The sequence below is a fragment of the Oryx dammah genome, unplaced genomic scaffold, assembly GCF_014754425.2.
Source record: "Oryx dammah isolate SB20612 unplaced genomic scaffold, SCBI_Odam_1.1 HiC_scaffold_12, whole genome shotgun sequence".
Lineage (NCBI taxonomy): Eukaryota > Metazoa > Chordata > Mammalia > Artiodactyla > Bovidae > Oryx > Oryx dammah.
The window spans coordinates 13,497,980-13,522,242 of NW_024070196.1; the positions used below are offsets into that span (position 1 = coordinate 13,497,980).

Consider the following 24,263-nt stretch of genomic DNA (forward strand, 5'->3'; position numbering starts at 1 on the left):
CTAAGACATTCGTGAACTGTTAAATGTCTTAATTTTAGAATGCCACAATTTGCTTATAGCTTAGTACTACTAATATTGTATCATTTTACTTTCTTGTGAACAAAGGTCTTGCCAACAAAAGTCCATCTAATCAAAGCTATGGTTTTTTCTGTACTCATGTACGGATGAGAGTTGGACTATAAGAAAGCTGAGTGCCAAAGAATTGATGCTTTTGAACTGTGGTGTTGGAGAAGATTCTTGAGAGTCCTTTGGACTGCAAGGAGTTCCAACCAGTCCATCCTAAAGGAAATCAGTTCTGAATATTCATTGGAAGGACTGATACTGAAGCTGAGATTCCAATACTTTGGCCACCTGATGTGTAGAATTGACTCATTAGAAAAGACCCTGATGCTGGGCAAGATTGAAGATGGGAAGAGAAGGGGACAACAGAGGATGAGATGGTTGGATGGCATCACTGACTCAATGGACATGGGTTTGAGTAAGTTCCAGGCGTTGCTGTTGGACAGGGAAGCCTGGCGTGCTGCAGTCCATGGGGTCGCAAAGAGTCAGACATGACTGAGCAACTGAACTGAACTGAACTCTCTTGTGAAGAAAACGTGACAGTATTTGTTTACACATCTATTAGATTATTGAACATGAGAATTCAAACTGAAGAAGCAAGAAAGGAGGCAATAGGTGCACTTATATGTTATAATGGTGGCTAGTTATAAAAATATATTTGACTTACCTGTAAAAATATTGTACAAGGGAATCACAGTATAAATAGCATATCTTATGACACAGAGTCAAACAAAGATGTAGTGAAAGAATGATTTGCAATTGCCAAAATAACCCAAAGACCTCTTTGTTTCTGCTGGCAGATGCTGATATACAATTCTAATGCCTGTTGAACAGTATTTAAACAAATATTTTATAAGACCAAGAATCATTTTAAGTATGTCAAGTACATAGGGAAACCAAGTCAAAACACCAATCTGATTGCACTGCTTAATCATCACCAAATGACATGAAAAATGTAATGTCATTGTCCTGATTTAGTGGCTATAATTATTGTTCCCCTGTGTTGCCTCCTTATTTTCTCCTATATTCTTTCCTTTATTGCAAAGAAATATCTTTAGTGAGGATAACACTAAAATAAAATTAACATAGCCAGAGCAAAGATAAATAAAATTTAAAAAGCCAACCTTTATTCCACTCTGAACAAGTTTGTGAATGTCCAAATAAGGCTCCTTGAAAATTTCTCCTTCGGGGGTAAGTATCTTCACGTAACCTTCTTTTTCCAGAATGAAGAGGCGGTGGGAGCCATCCCCACTATGTAGGGCACTGACAGGCTGGCGCAGCCCACTCACAACCTCCTGGATACAGAAGCAGTTGTGTTTGTGCTTTCTAAACAAATTAAAGAAAACCAGTAAGCTTTTCTTGAGATGAAGGAGGTAAGAAATGTATGTAGCATCCTTTTCAAAATATATTTCCTTTAGGAATCAACGAAGGGCTGGTAACCCAAGGTCCCAATTTGATTCTCTAAAATTCTTTTCAATGGGAAAAAAAAACCCTCAAAAAGCTTTCTATCAGAAAGCAAAGGAGAGAATCCAGACACAAAGGCATTTTAAATTTTTCACAAGCTCACTATGTCATCTTTCAGTGACTCCAATTAAAATTAGCGTTACTCACAATAATTAAACCTTACAGAAAGGTACTCAGAGAGAAAGTTCTAAGATCTATTTATAAAAGTCTGTTTAGCTAATAATAATTGTGCTGAATGTTTCTACAGTGCCATAAGCTAACAAAAATCATACAATTCATTTAAAATTATACTCATAAAATTCCCATGAATCATAGAGAAGCTAAGCTCATAATAGAAGATTAGTAGTCTCAGCATTAAAGATATTTACGTGAATATCATTTTAGAGAAGCAAACTACCAAAAAGAAAAAAACAAACATCTGGAGGATATAACTGCTAGACATGAGCATAGACAGATGACTCATTGTTAAAACTACAAGGCTTGTCAGGTTTTTTTTTTTTTTTAAGATTAAATAACATTTATCTTTATGAACCTGCTGATCTCTTCCACTTTGTCATATTCTTCCATCTGGTCCAAGTAGTTAGAGGCTGGTCCTCTGATTTGTTTTCTTGGAAAATCAGGAAAGCACAGGCCACCATCTTTTCTTGCATAGTAAAAGCAAAACTCATCAGCAGTAGTTTGAAGTAAACCTTTAAAAAATGTAAAAAGATGCCTTAGAAATATTTAGTGTTATGGTAAAAACACCACATTTGAAAGACAAAATATAGGTCAAGAATTTTCAGGAATATTCTAGGAAAATATATAGACAAAAAAAATAAAAGGAAAGAACACTGTATTTTGGTTTGGGATTTCCATTTCTTTTTAAATCAAACATTTAAAGTTGCAGTACAAGTGAAACGGTATTGTATTAGATGTCTTAAAAGGCTCATATGAAATAGAGCTAGTATGAACCCAGCATTAATTGCATTGACTCTATTTTCAAACCTTCCCAGTTTCCAAGTGTCACACTTTCACACTTATCTGATTTCTGTTTAGCACTTGTCCCCTACCATATTAATAACTTCCTAAGAACAAATTGCAGTCAAGAAAGAGACAGGCCATCAAGAGCCAGTTTGGGTCATTTTAAAATTCCTACTCTATTGTCACTCATACATGATTAAATGATAAATCTAGTTAATATCCCAAGGTCATACATTATATGCCACAGTAAATGACTGACTCCCTGCAATGATCAAGCAATGAATTGATGCCAGTAACAGAGCCTCTATATTCAAATGTGTTGGTGGCTTTTTCTTGCTCACTTACAGAAGATTATTTTGTAACACAAACATAATCTTTAAAATATTCTTTCAATCTTCTCAGACAGAAGAGCTGACATAATACTCCTCACTGAAAAAAAATTAATTTATATGAGCCAAAACAAAAATGCAGAGTAGACTTAAAGGGATCTGAATGAAAGGACTTATTTTTTCATTTCTTACATAGTAAGAATTTTTATCAAATAAAAAGTTGAATAAGAAAGATCTTATCACAAAAAAGAATTTTGACATTACTTTTACAATTTGAGTTAATAAGGTAGGTCTTTTTTTTTTTTTTTTTGCAGGGGGGGTATAATGGCTAAGATTCACTTCCATATCTGACAATTTTGTTATTAAAATATGATATTGCTATCAGAATTGACTCTCAGCTCAGTTCAGTTCAGTCGCTCAGTCGTGTCCGACTCTTTGTGACCCCAAGAATTGCAGCATGCCAGGCCTCCCTGTCTGTCACCAACTCCTGGAGTTGACTCCAACTCACATCCATTGAGTCGGTGATGCCATCCAGCCAGCTCATCCTCTGCCGTTCCCTTTTCCTCCTTCCCCCAATCCCTCCCAGCATCAGAGTCTTTTTCAATGAGTCAACTCTACTGCTGTCTCAAATTCCTGCTTCTGATTTCATACCTTCAGTTATGCTCAATCCCTTGATTTTTACCTGACAAATCAAACTATTGTACTCCCAGGTAATTAGGTAATGTAGCTGAGGTTTAGAAGTTGTATGATGGATGCAAGTTTGCAAGTATTTGTAAGAAAAAGAACCTGGAATTTGGGGACAACCAAGAGGCCCATCAGTGGAACATGAAAGACACTAAAAAGTTCATTTTCTGTGAGCTTAACCCAAGTCCCCTCCAACCTGAGACTAACTAACCTTGGAATCTGAGGGTCCCACAGGATTAAAACGTAATATATATTTTGATCTAACTTGTGGGTGAAGTGTATCATTTCTGAATTTCTGAGACAGATTCTTCAATGCCAATACCTGACTAACCCACTGGGAAACAGGGCTTCCCTGGTAGCTCAGCTGGTAAAGAATCCGCCTGCAATGCGGGAGACCTAGGTTTGATCACTAGGTTGGGAAGATCCCCCGGAGGAGGACATGGCAACCCACTCCAGTATTCTTGCCTGGAGAATCCCATGGACAGAGGAGCCTGGCGGGTTGCAGTCCATGGGGATGCAAAGAGTCAGACATGACTGAGCAACGAAGCACAGAATTGGGAGACTTCTTATCTTTGGGAAGCAGGCGAGTAAGAGCAGATGTCATTGGGTATGTGTGTGTGTGTGTGTGTGCGTGCATGTGTGTGTGTGTGCGTGTGCGTGCGCGTGCGCGTGCGTGTGCGTGTGTGTGTGTGTGTGTGTGTGTGTGGTGAGGGACAGGCAGAATAAGGAGCCATGGCAGCTGGGAAGGGTGCTCCCTGGGAGGGCTAAGGCAGCTGGAAGGAGGTTATCTTTCTTTGAAAAATCCAGGGATTAGAAATTGAGGAGAGGAATGAAGGCTGCAACAGCATTTACTCATCTTCAGCCAACTACTGTTTGCAATAAATTAAGTTTTCTCTTCCATTCTTTAATGGCTAAGCATCAGAGGAAAACTGCACAGTGGTGTTAAATAATTCTGTCTGAGGTAAAAATAAGGGAAGGAAAACTGAGTTGCTAAATCAAACTTTTTCCAGTTTTGGCCTAGATGTTTTAGGGAGCTAGATGCTCTCTATATAAATACAGATATAGATCTGTAGATAGAGATATATATTTACCTTTAGGCAGGAAGTTCTCTATGCCAATATGATGCATGCAGGAAGTATATATATCCATATATACTATGGATATATTTATAACCGAATATGTGAAGGAGAAATTTTGTTTTAACTTTGTTTTACCTGCAGGGGTCACACATAAATTTCAAAGTACAACTCAGAGAACATTTTGAGTTCATTTTTAAAAAATAATATGTTTTTCAACATTATAGTCTGCAAACCCATACCATTTTAAGGGGAAATAAATGAATAATTTCAGTGGCTGATTGCATTTTGTAAAGAATTATTAGCTGGGGACAAATATGAGGAAATGAGAAATGGTTTTCAAACGAAACATCTGAAGATCAATGAGTGCAGATTCATAAACTCTGACACTCTAGAGACATTATGCTCTCTTAGCAAATTAAACAAAACCAGAATGCTACCAATTAATTATTCTGAGGTTTTTACAGTATTAAAGGCAAACTGAACAATCTAAGTGGGAAAGAAGGGAGCCAACTTAGAGGACTTTTACACAAAAATATGGGCATTTTCTGACAATTATGATAATATGAATGGAAACATCTAATACTTTTATTAGTACTTTATCTTAAGTGATCTGATTTTATAGACAGTGATGAATAAGATATATTTTCTGTGAACAACTAAAAGAGGATCTGGTTTGGGGACACTGGGCTAACATTTATTTCCTGGGAAGATGCAATTTAGCAAATGGTACCCTTCTATTTAAAAGGAGACCCTGAAGAGCATTTTACTGAAGGCGTGCAGCTCACCCTGATTATCATCATACGATCAGGTCCACCAGCGATGGGAGCACACTGATGATTCCAGCAGCTGTAATGGTTTTATAACTCCTGATAATTTATCAAATGTTTTGGAACTGTAACTCTTCTCCCGTCTTACTATACCACAAAGCACCCTGTAAAATACTGGACATGTAAATAAATATTCTCTATGCAGTTTTCTAAGCTCTAGCTTTTCCCTAAGCAAGTATGCTAGAGAAAAGCTACTTTTCCTCATTCTCTCTGCTGTTTATATTGATGAGGAAAAAATGGAAAAACCCCGCCATCTGTAAGACTTGGACTGGAAAGCAATTTCGAGCAGAGGAGGTAGATCTGGGTGTATTAATCCATCCATTCTGGCTTGCTCTCTGGGGCACTAATGAGACACAAGTGTAAGACATCTGACTAGGGGTCAGGAGTGGCTGTGGACTTGAGAAACTCAGTGGAATCAAATCCATGACCTTGGCCTCTTTAGCACTGGGATTAAACCAGTTGAACTAATTGTGTACAGACAGTTCACACAACCCTCATCTACAGCTGAGAGATGATAGTCCGAGAGTGATAAAAATCATAATGGTAATGAGTGTAAATTTAAAGGAAGAAGCAAAACCCCAGAGGGACCCTTTCAGATTCTCTCCACAGAGTACACTTATTAGCTCATCATTTAGTGAACAGCAGGAGAGATTCCTGTTCATCGTAATTCAGCCAGAAGAAGAGACCCATGGTATTGAGAAAGGAGTTCACATCGGTTTTCTTTTTTTTTTTTAATGAAATTTGGGGATTTTTTAGAAGCTTTAAGAGTTTATCGTCCTCACTAAATTCACAGCTGGAGAATACTATGATCAATAAAGCTCCAGTATATCTTTACTGCAGTGATTTTTAACGTTTTTATTTTTTGTGGAAATAAGCAGACCATGAATTTTTCTGAATTAAAGTTTCTAGAAAATTGCTAGAGGTGCAGAGTGAATGGCATTTTCTTAAAGCTGTGAGGGTAAAGCAAAGGGATAGATCATTTACGTGTTTAATTCTTCATGTACTGGGCCATGGGGGAAGAAATGAAGATGTCTCTGGAATTATTTTCTCTCTTTCAACCCTTCTCAGCAATCTAAGGTCCCTTCCTCTACATGTTTTTGATTTGCAAAAAGATGAGGCTGATGAGGACAGGTTTAAAAAAAAAACAGAATCACAAAGTAGCTGTTTTTCACAAAGTTGAATTTCAGAGAAGAGCAAACCATGACATTAAATAGACTTAAGAAGGTGAAAATATTACAAAGTCACTTTTTGAGCAATTTCTGAAAAAGGAGTGCTCTAGAATTCTAAAGAATCTTCTGTGTTGGGGGCCAGGGCCAAGGGGAGGATTGTCATCTGATTTATCTTACTTTACGAAATGGTAACCTGTGTGCCAAGGATCAGCCTGGCTAACAAATGGATCAACACAAACAGTGTGTTATTAAAGCTCACTTTGGGGACATGTATTTAGAGCGATTATTAGCATTTGATGGATGCAGAGGAATCCCCTCGGTTTTGCTGCTAACGCCTGCCGGCTCAGCCCTGAAAATCACCCTGGCCGCTCCACCTACCACTGGAGTGGAGCTTTCATCTGGTTATCTTTCAAGGCAGCCTGGGTGGCCACCAAAAGCACTTGACATCTTGATGCACTTCAGCAGTTTTACATATATACAAACTTTGGAGAAAAATAAATTTGTCATTCGTCACCACATATGTTGACCTGGGGAGCAAGGTGCTTACAGTTTGGCTCCTGAGCTGTTTGCTGGGCTCTCTCTTTCAGTGGATATTGCTTTTTGTTGTTTGTTTTGGAAGCTAAAATAACTCCAAATAAAGGAAGCACCTCACAGATGAGTCTCTCAATTCAGCCTAGTGGCATTTATCTCAAGGAGATAAAAACGGTGAGTGTCAGTATCGTTTTCAGTTTAGAGTGGTAAAGGCAAGCCTTCCAGACTGGAAATTTGCAGCAAACCTTGATGGGACCTAATCTGTTATCACTTCTCGGCAGGCCATCTAGGCAACCGTGACCTATTCTACTTTGCTTTGGGGAATGTGATAAAGAGGAAGAAACAGCTGGTTTCAGGCAAACCTTAGAAACATGGCTGTAGTTTATAAAGTCAATAATAATATTTTCACATTGAATGGGTTTAGATACATGTTATGGTACACCAAAGGAAGCAAGCAATCCTAGTCAAAATGTTTTCTTAGGCTATTAGGAGCACTCTATAAAAAAAAAGTACAAAAACTACACGTTTCTGGGTCAGAGAAAAAAGTAAAATGTGCAGAGCAGTTAAAAAAAAATTGTTCAAGTGCATGCTACAGTTCTTAAAGCTTGTCTTTTATTTCAATGCCATTGAGTTTTATAAACTGTTAGCATCAGTAGATTTCTTTGTTTGTCACACTAACTAAACAGAATCTGTCTTATTAAATTCTTTTCTACGTCTGTGTTGATTCTTCCAACTAAAGCAACAACCACCAGGGTTCACAAGCCTCAGATGATAAAATTAATCAGTGCCCAAGAACTTATACGTTTATTAGGGTCCAAAATATGACCATGTGTATCTGGGTCATTATAAGCTTAAGAACTTAAACTTTATCTCACCTGTAAGTTTCTCATTGTATACAACCGGATTAAGGCGTGTAACTCCTGAGGCTACCAGGTAGCTCAGTGGTAAAGAATCCACCTACCAATGTAGGAGACTCGGGTTTAACCTTTGGATCGGGAGGATCCCCTGGAGAAGGAAATGGCAATCCACTCCAGTATTCTTGCCTGAGAAATCCCATGGACAGAGGAGCCTGGCGGGCCACAGTCCATGGGGTTGCAAAGAATCGGACATGACTGAGCGCGTGCACACACACACACACACACACACACACACACACGAGGCTCATGACTGAGCACGTGTACACACACGTACACACACACACACACACACACACACACACACACACACGAGGCTCAATTTTCCTCATCTGTCAAAGGGACACAACTAGAACTTTCCTATCTCCCTCACAGGCTTTATGAGCGGCCATCAGTCATTATATGTAAAAGTACTTTCTAAGGTGTTACGTTGAGGGGGGGCTTTCAAATTATATTTTATTTAAAGAAATACCTTAAAAGTCAGTGGACAAACTGTGCTTTACATATCAACTGTGTGGAAGGGGAGGTTGTCTTGATAGTGACACTGATGAGTAAAGACACCAGGGAGAAATCTGTTTCAATAATCCAGCATGTGTGAAGATTACCAATTGTTATTATCAGTTTAACAAGAAATGTAAAACACTTCAACAAAACAATGTACTGTTTGTAGGATGAAATGACAGTTATCCTTTTATCAGCAATACAAGGTTACAAGTTTTTAACAGTTAATTACGAGGTAAAAATAGATATTTTGAAAGGAAAGGCAAGATAAATTTTACACCCTTGTAAAGCAAGCGTTTGGCTTCCCTGGTGGCTCAGTGGTAAAGAATCTGCCTGCCAATACCTTGAGAGCTGGGTTTGATCCCTGGGTCAGGAAGATCCCCTGGAGAAGGAAATGGCAACCCACTCCAATATTATTGCCTAGGAAACCCCACGGACAGAGAAACCTGGCGGGCTATAGTACAGGAGTCGCAAAGAGTCGGACTCGACTAAGCAACTTAAACAACACCAACAAAGCAAGTGTTTAGGAATAAGTATCTTGGAAAGCTATTCTGCAGTAGTTGATTTCACTTAATCATTTTTTTTTTTTTACCTGGAATATGGCCTCGGCAAGTATAAAAGAATTCTTTGCAATAGTCTTTGCAGAGCAAGGGAAGTACCAGATCTCTTTCCAAGGCTTCTCTCTCAGGTGAGTAGAACAGGCTCTGAGAATGCGGAGAACAAACGGCACACTTGATTTCCTCCAGTAACTTCCCGCATTCTGTGTTGTTGGTAACAGAAAATATCTGAAAGCCAGAAATTAGGAAAAGACTTCTGTTTAGTTCTACGAAGTTAGGTTTAGTTATGTTTTTCTTGTGGGGGGGGGGTGGCGCGGGTCAACATAGAAAGAGAAAAGTTCATTTAGCCAATGCTGAGGTCTGCAAAGAATCACCAAGTCATAATACAGAATACCTTTATAAGGACATAAGCACAGTCTCTTGGATTCCCAGGTGGCTCTAGTGGCAAAGAACCTGCTTGCCAATGCAGGTAAGAGACGCGGGTAAGAGAAACGGCTTTGATCCCTGGGTCAGGAAGATCCCCTGGAGGAGGGCATGGCAACCCACTCCAGTATTCTTGCCTGGAAAATCCCATGGATGGAGGAGCCTGGTGGGCTGACATTTAATTTGAAAACTCCAAATATCTTTATCCAACTCTGTGTAAAGCAACTTTTTAACACGTGGCTTTTTTGTTTCTTGGGTAAAAATCTTTTTCATTCCTGGAATGCCTAATGAGATTCTCAAACATGTTATTTAAACAATATTGTTCTCATTTGAATTAATTTACAATCTACAGATTGCCTAGGCAAAGTTTTCTAAAGTGTGGGAAATATCTTCGTGTTCTACAAAATTAATACCTGAAGCCGAGTAAAAGAGGTTTGAGACCAACTTTTATTATTCTTTATATCTTAGCCAGGAAAAATTTTCTAACTAGCTCCTCAGGTATATGTACGAATAAACACAAGACTTTATTACAATTGTTTTTGTATAGTATTTAATGAGTTTTAATGAAAAAGGGGCATACAGTATTATTATGTCTTTTATATCAATAAGACTAATTTGACAGCTACTGATTCATTGAGGTTAGCAATTTGTAGGTAAAATAGATCTCACTGTCTAGAACTAACTTTAAAAAACTGATTTCAGGACCTCCTCTAAAAAACAGAATATCAGCACAATATTTGATACATGAAATATAATACTGTCAAATTAAACATTGATTTTTCATATTAAAAACACCATAATTAGGTAGAATTTTATACAAAAATTTCAAGTTTCCCAGTTTATATGACTATGTTTACACTTATTTCTTTAGAACTATGAACTGAAATTAACATTTTAAACTCTAGATCACTGCTTAAAGCAAGTATTTCATCGCAAGTTGAGGTTCTAATTTGAGTAAACTGAGTGACTCATATGGCTTCTGTTTTTTTAGGATAAAGGTATTCTAGGTGATCACAAAATTTGGATCTGAAAGAGCAAAACAACTAAAAGAAAAAAAAGCTGCACACAAGGCATGCTGAAATTTTAGCACGTAGTAATTAAAAGTCCAATAGAAGCTACCCTGTTTCAGAAAAAAAAATGTGTGTACATATATGTATATGATGAGTTGTAACTATCTACAATATTCAGACACTTTATTAATAATTACAATTATGCTTACATTTTTATCATTTTATTTAAATGACAATTGCTTAAATGGTTAAAGGTTTCTAAAAGGAAACATAGACCAGACACTTAGAATTTGCATTCCAAGAATGTTTTAAATGTCTTTTATTGTCCATACTCTGTCAGACCTCACCAGATCTATTCAATATTAATACTGTTCAACTTTGTTCTGTTTGTTTATCACATGGCAGTCCAGTAAGAACAAAACAACAGCAGGATGCTGAGGCCAACTCTCTTGCTGGCTGACAAACTGGAATGTAATTACCTTTGGTTTTATGGAGAATATGCAAGCTTAGATTTTTCATAGTTGAAACAAAATGATCCCCATACACACTCCCAGCTGCTCTCCAGGAAGAGCTTGATTTTAGTGCCTAAAGAATTGTGTCTTTTACAATTTTTGGAATGTGTCCTGGCCACAAGGTCTCTCATTAAAAGTTTCAGAAATAGGATTCAATAAATTATCTGAAATCAAGTATAATATTATTCTTTGTAGAGTTTCACACTGTCCCAGCCCAGCAGGATGGTAACATTTTGCTCTGTGTGGGGTCTGCAGTGTAAATACCTATTTGAAGACAGATAGAGCCATCATTCTGGCTTTGGTTTCAATGAACCAATAGTCCTACTGAAGTCAATTAAACTGACTCAGCCCAAGCTGCAATGCTGTTTTAGACAGATGAGTGCTGGTGTGTGTAGGGTATTTTTTTTCTTTTTCTTCTTCTTTTTTTTTTTGTCTATGTGTCTGTGTCTATACAGGGCCTTAACTTTATGTCTGACAATATCATCAATCTTAAGAAGAAATTTAAGCTAATTTCCTGTTTCAATTTTTAAAAGCCATATATGAAACCATCAAATTATAGCGGTTTAAACTAAATATACTTTGGAAATCATGTAAAACTTCGAAACATTATTACAGTGTGCCTAGTAATGACTGTGGCTGTTGCTGACTAATTTATAACATCTGGCAGGTCATCCTTTAATCTTTAGCCACATGAAAGTAAAAATCCATAGAAGGAAGGTAAGATAAATCCTGGAAACACAGTGAAGCGTGGCCTACAACTACAGCTTATCAACAAATAGTAAAATGGGTGACAGAGACCTTCTGTATTTCTCTTTATTTATCAAGTAACAGAACAAAGAGGATAAAAAACCACACACATGGGTTCGATGAGGGGACAAAAGGGGAAAATACAGGACAGTATATTAAGATGATGCTTTAAGATCACTTGGTACACAAAAAGTTATTTCTATAAATCATATGCCTACAAGGTTGTTCAGCTGTTGGATAGAACACATGCGTCTCTGGACTGTAGTGCTGGATTATGTCATTAAAGAGTTCAGTTTCAATTTTAGGCTAATATGTAAATAGATCATTGTACTAAGGCAGCTGTTAAAGGGACCCCAGGATGAGTTATTTGTTTAGTTGGATGTGTTCAACAATAGCCTTTGTCCCTGAAAGAGCCAGAGCAAACAAATGATTGTAAAAGGGCACACTTGAAAACAATTACTTTTCACCCATTCCTTGACAGCTTTGGCTGTGAAACCACCCAAGGTAGAGAGAGCTTCTATGCCTCTGTGGCTACAAGTTAAGTTTTAGAAATGGGGGTATTTCAGTTGGTTGCAGATTCAATTTGGCTAATGGGAATTAGATCTTTTTAGCATCTTGTATTTAGAAGCTGCAAAAATATTGCTAAGACAACATAACTTTCTAGATTTTGGCAGTACTTATTTGTAACAGTAGTTAACCATCTCGTTACAGTTCACAAAACTACTAAAATATACAAAAAAAAGGAAAATACAAAATAACTTATGAGAATAATACTGTGGCTAAGAATTGAACTCAATTACACTCAATAGTTCCTTACATATTAAAGAAAATGGGTTAGCCTGGAAACTGGACTTAATTGCCCAGCTAAGCATGATCAATATTCTATCTAATTTGCTACTATTTGTCTATGAAGTTTCTTCCTTTAGAAAAATGCTACTCCTGTAGTTTCATGAAAATTTGCAGCAATCTTTCTGGGGAAAAAAATTTTTTTTCATAAACAAAAAAAGGGCCCTTTCAAATAGCTATCATCTCTCCTGTACACACATTATGAAATAAGACCCTAACATACATTATAAGCCAGGAAGGCTTAGGGGAAAAAAGGGAAACACAGAAGTTTATTATAAAATAACATGTTTTAAAAACTATTAAAACTTGAGAACGAACATGGGTTGAGAATGCATATGCAGAACCATGTTACATCTCTGATTTGAACAATTTAAGTATTGTTGATTTATAAGCCACTTGTAATGGAACCAGCCAAAGTCTAGTGTACCAACTTTAATTCAGACACATTTTCCACATGAGTAGGGGTTTGTTGGAGATTGGAAGCACGTAAAACAGAAGGAATGTGGATCGCTAATGTGGCAGAATGCTTCCTAAAGAATGATTTCTTTAAAAAAAATTTATATAACTTCTCTTAAGGGTTATAACTCTACTCAGACCCAGCCCCCCATCCCTTCCCCAGCTCCCCATTACATTTGGTCAAGAAAAAGTTGTCATTCCTCCTGCACCTGGCTGAGTTCAGTATTGCAGGGGTCTGAAAATCATTGGTATACTCATACATATATCGCACATGGGGAGGCTTCATGGCAAATATTTCTAAATCTTTATCTGAATCTCCTGGTTCTGTCCAGCTCCTGGTAAAAACCCTGGAGCGGCTGTGAATGGAATGATTTTTGTACTTTGATTCAATTAAAACCCAGGAGCTTAATGACATTGTTTTGAATAAAATGCTGCAATATCTGTTCCCCGCATCTCAGACTACTGCTGCATATGGTAAGAATAAAGAGAGAGTTGGAGCTGAAAACCCGCAGCAAGACAGTTCTCACTCAGCTGGAAATAGAGGGAGTTTGGACAAATGCTCCCTCAAAAGGCATGAACATTTGGACAGAGCTGGGGACTGAAAGCGAATGATGTTCTCTAGTTTCACCCATTAGTGAACCAACTAACCAACACAATGGTGTTGTTGTTATTCTTTCGCCATAAGCAACAGGGCTCTGTGTGTGGGCAGCACTTTAGTGGGGAGGAGGATAAGTCGACCCCTTTTTGTCCTATTGATTTTTTCCTATTTGCATGACTTGAGCAAATTAAATGATGCAATATGGCTTTTTGTTACAAAACAAAGTGAGAGATACCACCCAGACACATATGTTGATTCGTAGGAGCTGTTTACATGAGAATAGAGTGAAATCTACCGTGAACTGAGCATAAAAATTAGATTCAGCCTGGGTATTTTTTTTTTTTTTTAATGCCTGGGCCAGCAAGACTGAAGCACAAGTTTTCCAAGAGTCTCTCAGACCTTGACAACTGCAGTGTTGTAACAGAGGAATTCTTAATTAAACCTAAAATGGGGAAAGGGAGGGGGAGCAAAGACACCTGATTGTTTATTTCACGGGCAGGGATTGTTAATGACCCAACCCCTCAGTCTTTCCTTGGAGTACAGTAGAGAACACACAGTACTGCAACCCAGGGCAAGAAAGATGTGGCAGAACTCAGATAAGCATGTCTTTACACCCAGCCAACGCTATATTCATATTCGTTTAAACTTAAAAACATCGGGAAAGTGTAAATGCCACTACCCTCAAAACAAGTTCCTAGAGAAGACGTTCCTACACAAGTACCACTGAAAGCCCGATTTTATAACGTTACAAAACGTGACAGGAGGAGAATCGCCACGGTTTTCTGCGATAAACACGCTCCAGCCAAATCTTTCTCCAATTCTGGGGTTCTAAACTGGACTACCAGGAGTTCCTTTTCGCTGTTTAACTATTGTAACGCAGCATACCTCCCCCGCCTTCTGACCCGGCTGGGGATCTTACACCAACCGTGCTTCAACATCCTTTACGATTCAATCCTCTCTCTAACCGAGCACGTGGAGAAAACTGCACAAATCTTTTTACTCTAGAAAAACCAGAAACCACAGCCACCTTCATTTACAGTTTCACCGCAGCCAATGCCCGATTCGATCCAAAACACAATGTTCCTCGCGATTCTTTTAAAATATTTACCCAGCCCAGAATGCGGGTACCACAGAGGCTTCTCTTTTCAGAGACAAGCAATGTTGCACGGCATCCCGCCCGCGGACTCCTGGGGGCTGGAGAGGTGTCTGCGCACCCCAGAGGAACACACAAACGAATCACGCTAGCGCTTTAGAAAGTTATCAAGAAGGACTCCCCCAGACAAGTTTGGCCCGTCTACAGCCGCCAGCATCGCCGGAGCCGCAGGGAACCCCACCCAGTCACTATGCCAATCTCGCAGCTGCGAGGCGGGTGCATGCCTACCTTGCTGTCCAGGCGCCCCAGCCCGGGGCTGTCACTCCGCAAGCAGCAGGACAGTCGAGGGTAGAAGCCACCACACGGCATCTCTCCCCCACTCAGCAGTTCCGGCTGGGACATCATCCGCCTATCTTTCTTTTTCAGGCGCTTCGGGGGGTTCCCATTCAGGCACCTTCTCCTCCTCACTCCGCTCCCTTCGCTTCTTTCCCCAAACTTAGCATCTCCTTCAAAGAAGCCCAGAGCCACGGCCAACAGCAGCAGCTTAAAGGACAGCATCTTTAGCATCATCTGCCCCGCGCGGTAGGGGCTGGGCGCGGGAGGCGGAGGGGGGGGGGGAAGGTCACTGCCCAGCAGGGGCACTAGGGCGCAGCTCCGGTAGGGGGCTGCGGGGCGGCAGGGCACTCGAGAGGCAGAGAGAGGTGGCGGGGGAGAGAGGGTGTAGAGCGTTGCAACTTTGCAAAAAATAAAAGACAAGGCGATGGGCCCGATGCCTCCGGGGAGCCGGAGGAGCGAGATAAAGTTGTGCGGTTGACACCGTTTGCAGTGGTGCCAATGTCAGTCTGGTGGGGGGCTTCCTGATGCGGCTGAGAAGTGGGAGGAGGAGAACGAGGTGGAAGAGGAGGAAGAAGAGGAGGAGAAGACGGCCGCAGAGGCTCACTGGTCCGTGTAACGGGAGTTGTGTAGGTGAGACAGTACCAGGAACAGACGCGGCGGCGGCGGCGGCGGGGCAGGCGGAGGCAGGGCCAGCGCTGGGCTCCAGAGGATGCTGAGGTCTCCTCTGCCGGCGGCTGCAGCTTCTCACACAGCCTCTCATGTTTCGTTCCCTCTTTTCTTCTTCTTTTTAACTAGCGCGCGGGGAGGTGCTGCCACCGCGCGCCCCTTGACGTCACCGCTGCTCGCGCGCCCCCGCCCGGGCTGGGGGAGGGGAGGGGCGGCCCCGGCGCGAGCGCGTCCCCCGGCCCCGGCGGCCTCTAGGGTGCGGCGGGGAGGGGCGCGGCGGCGGGCGGAGGGGGAGGGCCCGCCGGAGCCCTCGGAGCCAGCCTCGAGGGCGCGGGTGTCCGGCCGCCGCCTGGCCGCGCCGCCCGCCTCGGGTCCGGTGCGGTGGGGTGGGGGCCGTGCACGGCTCCGGTCCCCCCAGCCCGTCCGCCTCCGGACCGGGGCGCGCGGCCCGGTGGCTCTCCGTCCGTTCCTCGCTCCTCGCGCAGCCCCTCCGCACGACCCCGCGCGGAGGCGCCGAGAGAAAGTGAGGAAGAGCGGGCTGCGGGAAGTGAGAAGGGAGGGGACCCTTCCAGGGCCTCCCCTACCCCAGCTCCGACCCGCCCCTTGCCCCGGAGGGAGGGTGAGCCGAGTGGGCTGGAGTTGTGGTGGGGGAGCGTTTCGGCCCCTTTCCCCCCAACCCTGGCCCGCGCGACTCCTCCATCCCCTGGCGATTTCCAGTGTGAAGCTCACGCCGGTACAGATCTTCCTGGGGTCACATTGAGAGGCGGGGATATAGCCCAGATGCTGCAAGCCGCTGAGAACGTGCAGATGAAGTCGGTGCCGAGAAGATGTATCTCTCCTTGCCTAAGTCCTGCGCGCGCCTGAAGTGGCATAAGCGCCTGTGCGTGGGGTGGGGTGTCGACGCCTCTTGGGGGAACTGCTCCCACCTGGGTCCTGGGCGGGCTGGGCCCGGACGCCCCTTTCCCTGGCCCCACCTGTGCCCTAGAGCGTAGCTGGGCCCCGCTGGCGCTTTCTGCAGAACAGAGGAATACCCCAGGTTGAGGAGCAGAGGAGAAGCGGGCGTTGGAATCAGCGTTCGTTTTAAATGGCAAAGAGAAAAAGTCCTGGGGAGATTCCCGCAGGGGTGTAAACACAGAGGCCCTGGAGAAAGAATTAGTAGTAGGTTTGCGCGCGTCAAGGGGCTGGATGCGCTACTTTTCCAGTGTACCTAAATAGAGTAGCCCTTTCCCTCCCCCCAGCTAGGCAAAGTCTAAAGTGATCTGTGCCTTATCGAGCGCGGTGATGTGACATTAACTGGATCCCCCCTCCCCCCAAGTCTGCATCGGAAGGAATCTCTACGAAGTTGCATCACAAAATGTGCTTTCTGTCCACTTGAGTGTTTAACAAGGGGAGCTCATTTTCTGATACAGGGGTTCTGAAGAGGACATGAGGCAGTTTTCTCATTTTGGCAATGGAGGAACGTTCGCCATATTTGGATTTCCAACACAGACTTGGTCAAGCTAATGTGAATGTTCCGTGACAATGGGTGTGGATAACTGATTTTTGTTAAAGTGGTCGCAGTGGCTAGATAAGGGTTCTGCCCCTTTCTCTTCCAGGGCCTGGATTTGCTAGTGGAACTAGGTTTTTCCCAAAAGAGGTGACAGAATAACTGAGAAGCATCTGCTGGGCTGTGGAATCCAGTCCTGAGCTCACGGTAAGTGCCCCTATGACGTACTTAACATTTCTCCCAGGGGCCGTTGTATACACAAGACTTCTGTATACTTGTGATCCCAAATGCTCCTTGCGATCCCACAGACTACTTTATCTGACATTCTCCCTGCCCCGTTGAAGACTTTTTAATATAAAATAAATCATAGAGCTATAAAGACTTTAAGACTTTAAACTCTTATTTAATAAACAAATCTGGAAAGGAATCCTGTCGAGATTAAGTCATTTGCACAATCTTGTCTAATTAGGTGTTTAAAAATCAGAGACCCAGTCTAAGTTGCTTTCCACTATCTAAGGTTTTATTCCCAAATACCAGTGTTATGTTGGTTTTCCAAAATAAAAAATCCTTTAAAAATTCTATTTCAGTGGTTTGAGCTCCCACCCTAAGTGATGAATTTTTGGAACAGGCCTTACTTATGGTTTGTGTTTAAAGCCTAAGGACATTTAAAAGTAAATTAATTTTGATTTTAAGAAAATTATGCAGATATCATAAACCGAGACCCTAAGTTAAAGATAGTTTATAAATGATAACTGAAACGAGACACAGTTGTTCCTTCTTGGTCCATGGGAGCTAGAATTGATCCCATCTGCTGTTAGTCACGACAATCCATAATTTGGGTCACTGATGAGTTAGTTGCATTTATTTTCAGAGCCACTGATAGAATTTCCGAATAGTTACCAAACAGTGTTATACAAGTGAACTAACTTCTGATTCATTTTTTTTGCAGAGGGAAATAGCAAACTCATCTATAACCAGTTCTTCAGCATATTTTTTTTTTAAGACTCAAGAATCAACATTGAGTTATTTTCTGAAAGAAAACCATTAAAGCCCTCCTGGAGGCTGCCCAACCGTCTGCGAACTTGAACCTGAGAAATGGACTTGTTTTTCATCAGGATGATCGCCTTCCTCAGCTGAATCATCAGAAGTGGTGAGAAGAAAAGACCCCTACCCAACCAAACTGCTTCAGACAAATTCAATCAGTCTGTCAAGGAATGGAGCTGTACAGTGTGGCCAGATCACCATCTGCTTGCACCACCACTGAGCTAGCTGTCTCTCTAGGACTGCCACCTACATGTAGGTTGCACCCAGTGCAGGGCATCCAGCTGAGGCAGCGATTGGGAGCTGAAATCCTGCTCCATTCACCAAACCAAGTTTATTGGTGCCTGGCCAAATGATGTGGCTTTTTTTTTCTAATTTGCACCAATGCACCCTGTTACAGTCTAGTGGCATGTCTGACCATCCCAATCCCATACCCCAGTCCTATCTGAGATTCTATTCCTTACCTCAGATGGATTCAAGATTTTCATGAACAAATTAGGTGTCTTGCAAAAGATGAAATGTTTGACCCAAATTGAAATTAATTTCATAGGTGAAGCTCAAAATATTACCATATGTAGGAATTATGTATATATTTATACATGTATGTATATACAGTTAAGTAGATACCATTGTCTAGTATCAGAAGTTAGCACAGTTTAAATGGGTAAATGTTTAAAATAAAACTATTTGGGGTATTTGAATCGGTTTTATATACAGATTTCTGGACTTCACAGAAATATGTGCTATTTAATTCTATTTTAACAAATATAAAGTGTCAGGCACTATACTAAACAATATGTATCCAGTAATGAAAAATAATACAAACATTCTGCTTCGAGTAGTTAATAATCTAGAGCCAGAGATTGAACCCATATCTTGTGTCTCCTGCATTGGCAGATGGGTTCCTTTCTACTTGCGCCACCTCGGAAGCCCCAATAATCTAATAAGGAAGAGAAATGATAAGGTCACAAATAAACTTGTGATTAAATAATTACAGTCAGTTCAGTTCAGTTCAGTTGCTTAGTCATGTCTGACTCTTTGCGACCCCATGAATCACAGCACGCCAGGCCTCCCTGTCCATCACCAACTCCTGGAGTTCACTCAGACTCACGTCCATCGAGTGAGTGATGCCATCCGCCCATCTCATCCTCTGTCGTCCCCTTCTCCTCCTGCCCCCAATCCCTCTTAGCATCAGAGTCTTTTCCAGTGAATCAACTCTTCACATGAGGTGGCCAAAGTACTGGTGTTTCAGCTTTAGTATCATTCCTTCCAAAGAAATCCCAGGACTGATCTCCTCTAGAATGGACTGGTTGCATCACCTTGCAGTCCAAGGGACTCTCAAGAGACTTCTCCAACACCACAGTTCAAAAGCATCAATTCTTCAGCGCTCAGCCTTCTTCACAGTCCAACTCTCACATCCATACATGACCACAGGAAAAACCATAGCCTTGAGTAGACGGACCTTAGTCGGCAAAGTAACATCTCTGCTTTTGAATACGCTATCTAGGTTGCTCATAACTTTTCTTCAAGGAGTAAGCGTCTTTTAATTTCATGGCTGCAGTCACCATCTGCAGTGATTTGGGAGCCCCCCAAAATAAAATCTGACTCTGTTTCCACTGTTTCCCCATCTATTTCCCATGAAGTGATGGGATCGGTTGCCATGATCTTCGTTTTCTGAATGTTGAGCTTTAAGCCAACTTTTTCACTCTCCTCTTCCGCTTTCATCAAGAGGCTTTTTAGTTCCTCTTCACTTTCTGCCATAAGGGTGGTGTCATCTGCATATCTGAGGTTATTGATATTTCTCCCAGCAATCTTGATTCCAGCTTGTGTTTCTTCCAGTCCAGCATTTCTCATGATGTACTCTGCATAGAAATTAAATAAGCAGGGTGACAACATTCAGCCTTGATGTACTCCTTTTCCTATTTGGAACCAGTCTGTTGTTCCATGTCCAGTTATAACTGTTGCTTCCTGACCTGCATATAGGTTTCTCAAGGCTATGAAAGAAATGCTAAGATGGAGAATAACAAGGCACATTTATTTCAGATGAAGTGGCTGGAAGGAGCCTTTCTATGAAAACGACATTTCAGCTGGGACCCGAGGATGAATTGGAAGGACTGTGTGAAGTGAGTCCTCCTTGCCATTTAAAGTACAGGAAAAAGAATGAAACATTGCCATCTGCAGCAGCTTGAATGGATCTAGAGATTATCATACTAAGTGAAGTAAGTCAGAGAGAGAAAGACAAATGTCATATCACTTGTATGTAGAATCTAAAAAATGATACAAATGAACTTGTTTACAAAACAGAAATAGACTCACAAACATAGACAAATTTATGGTTGCCAAAGAGGACAAGGGGGCAGGGATAGATTAGGAATTTGGGATTAACAGATACACACTTCTATATATGAAATAAACAACAAAGACCCACTGTGTAGCACAAGGTGCATGCATGCTAAGTTGCTTCAGTCATGTCCGATTCTTTGTGACCCTATGGACTGTAGCCCGCCAGGTTCCTCTGTCCATTGGATTCTCCAGGCACAAATACTGGAATGGGTTGCCATGCTCTCCTCCAAGGGAAATTCCCACCCCAGGGATCGAACCTGTGTCACTTACGTCTCCTCATTGCAGGCAGACTCTTTACCACTAGTGCCACCTGGGAAGCACCCCACCCCTAAGCTATATTCAGTATCTTGTAATAACCTCTATTGGAAAAGAATATGAAAATATATATACACATATATATTTATGTATAACTAAATCACTTTGCTGTGTCACTTTCCTGAAACTAGCACTTACAAACATTGTAAATCAACTATATTTCACTGAGAAAAAAAGAAAACCTTCAAATTCAGAATAGAATATGATACATTTAAGGGAAAGCAGAATAAACAGCAAAATAAAGTAGACAACTAAGATAGGAGAGGCTACAGGGCAAACTCAAAGCGTAGTTTATAGACTCCAGGAAACTAGTGAAGTTTTAGTCGTGCTATTTGTCATTTCCTTTTACAAGTACCTTATCCTTGTTAAACTTTTTCTCTTTCTTTAAATTCTGGCTTTTCACTCAACTTCCCTGGTGGCTCAGAGGGTAAAGCATCTGCCTACAATGCAGGAGAGCCAGATTCAATCCCTGGGTTGGGAAGATCTCCTGGAGAAGGAAATGGCAGCCCACACCAGCATTCTTGCCTGGAAAATCTCGTGGACAGAGGAGCCTGGTAGGTTACAAAGAGTCGGACACGACTGAGTGACTTCACTTTCCACTTTCTTTCTAGGAATTTTAGTTCTAAGGGCACTTCAGCCGTTGCTTCTTCTCTAATCAGCACTTATTTTCTTTGTTTGTTTTCTTTTGTGCACTGTTACTTCTTTGAGGTTTTTTTTCATAGGCGGGAATTGAATGTCCACATGACTGTAAACTCCATGAGGGCAAAAATTGCATTTCCTTCTTGATCACTCCAGCACAGTCTTGTACAGGCTCACAGTACGGTGGGTGCTGACCTCTAGATAAATGCTGCTGATTGTCCAATCTTGTTTGACTCCATGCTTTTTAAAGGTTTTAAATAGAGAAAATATTTGCATTATAAAAATGTTGAATTGTTAAAACAGGAGAGAAGACACAACTTAAAGTGCACCCTTGCCAAGGAATTTCAGGAGACATTGTCACTAAAATGTGAGTCCCCTGAGGAAGGATGGTGAATAAATACAAATCCTTTAAACATTAAAGACCAATTATAGTTCAAGTACTGGAGAAGGAAATGGCAACCCACTCCAGGATTCTTGCCTGGAGAATCCCCTGGACAGAGAAGCCTGGTGGGCTACAGTCCATGGGGTCACAAAGAGTCGGACACCACTGAGTGACTTCACTCACTCACTCACTCACTCACTCACTCACTCACTCACTCATAGTTTAAGTACACTGATGACAGTCACGGACAGGGCTGTTGGTAGGGGGTTTTCTATAGTCTTTCAGTTGTTTTCAAAAGTTGGCATCTGCCACATGCCAGATCCTGCTCTGGACACTGGGGACAAAGCAGTGAGCAAAACTCCTCATGGTGCTCTGTTCCATTGCAGGAGGCAGATAACAAGTAGCTACAGAATGTGCCAGAAAATGCTGAGTGCTGTAGAGGAAGGGGGTCATGGGAAAAGAGTACAGGGGCTGAGGAAAATAATAATTTTATTTAGTGAGACTCTACATACAAACGATTTCCCTTCTAAGAGTGCATTTGTAATTCCAATTTAAGTCAAACAAAGTGAGCCTAGGTACCCAACTAACACAAATGGCTATGTAGTACTGTACTGTAATAGATGTATAATACTTTTCACACAAATAATACATAAAAACAAACACAAAAGATAAGAGAACATTTTTGGTCTTTGATCTTAAGAAAACATTTTGATCTTACAATACCTTGGAAAGTACAATAGTACAATACAATGGCTGTCATACAGGGGCTGGCATCGAGTGAACAGGCAAGAAGAGTTCTGGAGGAGGGAAAGGAGGTGGGAGATGGTAGAGCTGAAGAGTCATCAGCAGTAGGTGACCAAGGGCAAGCTGCCATTTCACTCACGCCTGATGCTGATGGAATGCACATTCACATCTTTGAAACTTCACAACTTGAAGGTTCATATGTAGGGGACTTACTGTTTACAGTCAGTCCTCTATATCCACAAGTTCTGCATCTGGGGGTTCAATTAACTGCCATTGAAAATACTAAAAAAGATTCCATGAAGTTACAAAAAGCAAAACTTGAATTAGCATGCACTAATTTATTTATTTAATGCACGCTATTTACATAGCGTTTACATTGTATAAGTATAATGAGTAATCTAGAGATGATTTGACGTATATATGGGAGGATGTGTATGCATTATATGCAAATATTATGCCATTTTGTATAAGGGACTTGAGCATGTGGATTCTGATAGCGAAGGTTCTAGAACCAGTCCCCTAGGGATACCACGGGTGACTGTATGTTGTCAGGAAAGGTGTCTCCTGAGGTACAGGCAGAGACCGGGGAATAGATATTAGAGCAGAGTGGGCTACATGCATGCGGATGTCTGTAAGTACAGGGAACAGCAAGTCAAAGGCCATAAAGCAAGCATGCTTGGTATGTTTAAGGATTAGCAGAGAGACCAGTGCAGCTGGAGCAGAGTGGGTGACAGAGGAAATGAGAAGAAATGAGGGCAGGCAATATGGGGCAGCCCAGAGCCCTGCATTGCATAGGATTTTACAAACTGTGTTATAGACTTTGGCTTTCCCTCTGAATGAAACGGTTATCACTCTGTGGTCTTGGAAATAAACTCTATATGTTAATTTATTATTAAATAAATAGTAGCTATTTCCTATTACAGAGCAAATTAAATATAAGGAAGTAGTTAAGTGAGTGTTGGGAAACTGAAAAAAGAAAGATTATTTAAGTAAAATAGTGACTGCAGGAAGCTCCTCCCATCCCTAGGGACTGGGGAACAAGAGAAGTTGGAATTACCAAAACCTGGAAGCAGACAAAGGAACCCTGGGGTGGGTACCTCCAGGATGGGGACATGAAATTGATTGTGGGCATTCTTGGAAAAAGCAAGACTGGAACTAACTGTCCCTGACAAGGTACATTCGTTTTCTAGGCTGCCATAGCAAAGTACCACAATCTATGTGGCTGAGAGCAATGCAGAAATGTATTTGCTCACAATCTGAAATCAGAGGGAGGGCAGAGTTTGTTCCTTCTGGTCTGGGGCTCTCTCCTAGTTCTGACAGGCTCAGGCCAGTACCTTTGCTTGGTTTGTAGGTGGCATTCTTCTTGTTTCTTCACATCGTATTTCCTCCAAGCATGTCTGTCTCTGAGTCCATAGTTCCCCCTTTTATAAGGACACCAGTCACGTTGGATTAAAGTCTACTTCATCTTAACTCATGCATCTGCCAACACCTTCTTTTCAATTAAGGCCAACTTCAGAGGTACTGGAGGTTAGGTTTTTAACATCTTCAGGG

The 24,263-nt window shown here is 41.4% G+C and overlaps 1 protein-coding gene and 1 long non-coding RNA gene across 2 annotated transcripts in view; one reads left to right on the top strand and one right to left on the bottom strand.

Annotated features, from left to right (window-relative positions):
- Nucleotides 1-15,851, bottom strand: part of LOC120870891 (hedgehog interacting protein) — a 115,343-nt gene extending 99,492 nt beyond the window's left edge. The window contains exons 1-4 of the mRNA XM_040250444.1: nt 15,049-15,851; nt 9,111-9,303; nt 2,057-2,213; nt 1,185-1,386 (exon numbers count right to left, since the gene is read on the bottom strand). Of these exons, the coding sequence (XP_040106378.1) occupies nt 1,185-1,386; nt 2,057-2,213; nt 9,111-9,303; nt 15,049-15,330 (834 nt within the window). The 5' untranslated portion in view covers nt 15,331-15,851. The remainder of the gene's footprint in view (nt 1-1,184; nt 1,387-2,056; nt 2,214-9,110; nt 9,304-15,048) is intronic.
- Nucleotides 15,852-16,456: 605 nt separating this feature from the next.
- LOC120870892 lies at nt 16,457-19,265 on the top strand. Its single transcript, XR_005722886.1, has 3 exons — nt 16,457-16,642; nt 17,358-17,455; nt 18,198-19,265. It is a non-coding gene; the product is annotated as an uncharacterized LOC120870892 (long non-coding RNA).
- The last annotated feature ends 4,998 nt before the right edge of the window (nt 19,266-24,263 follow it).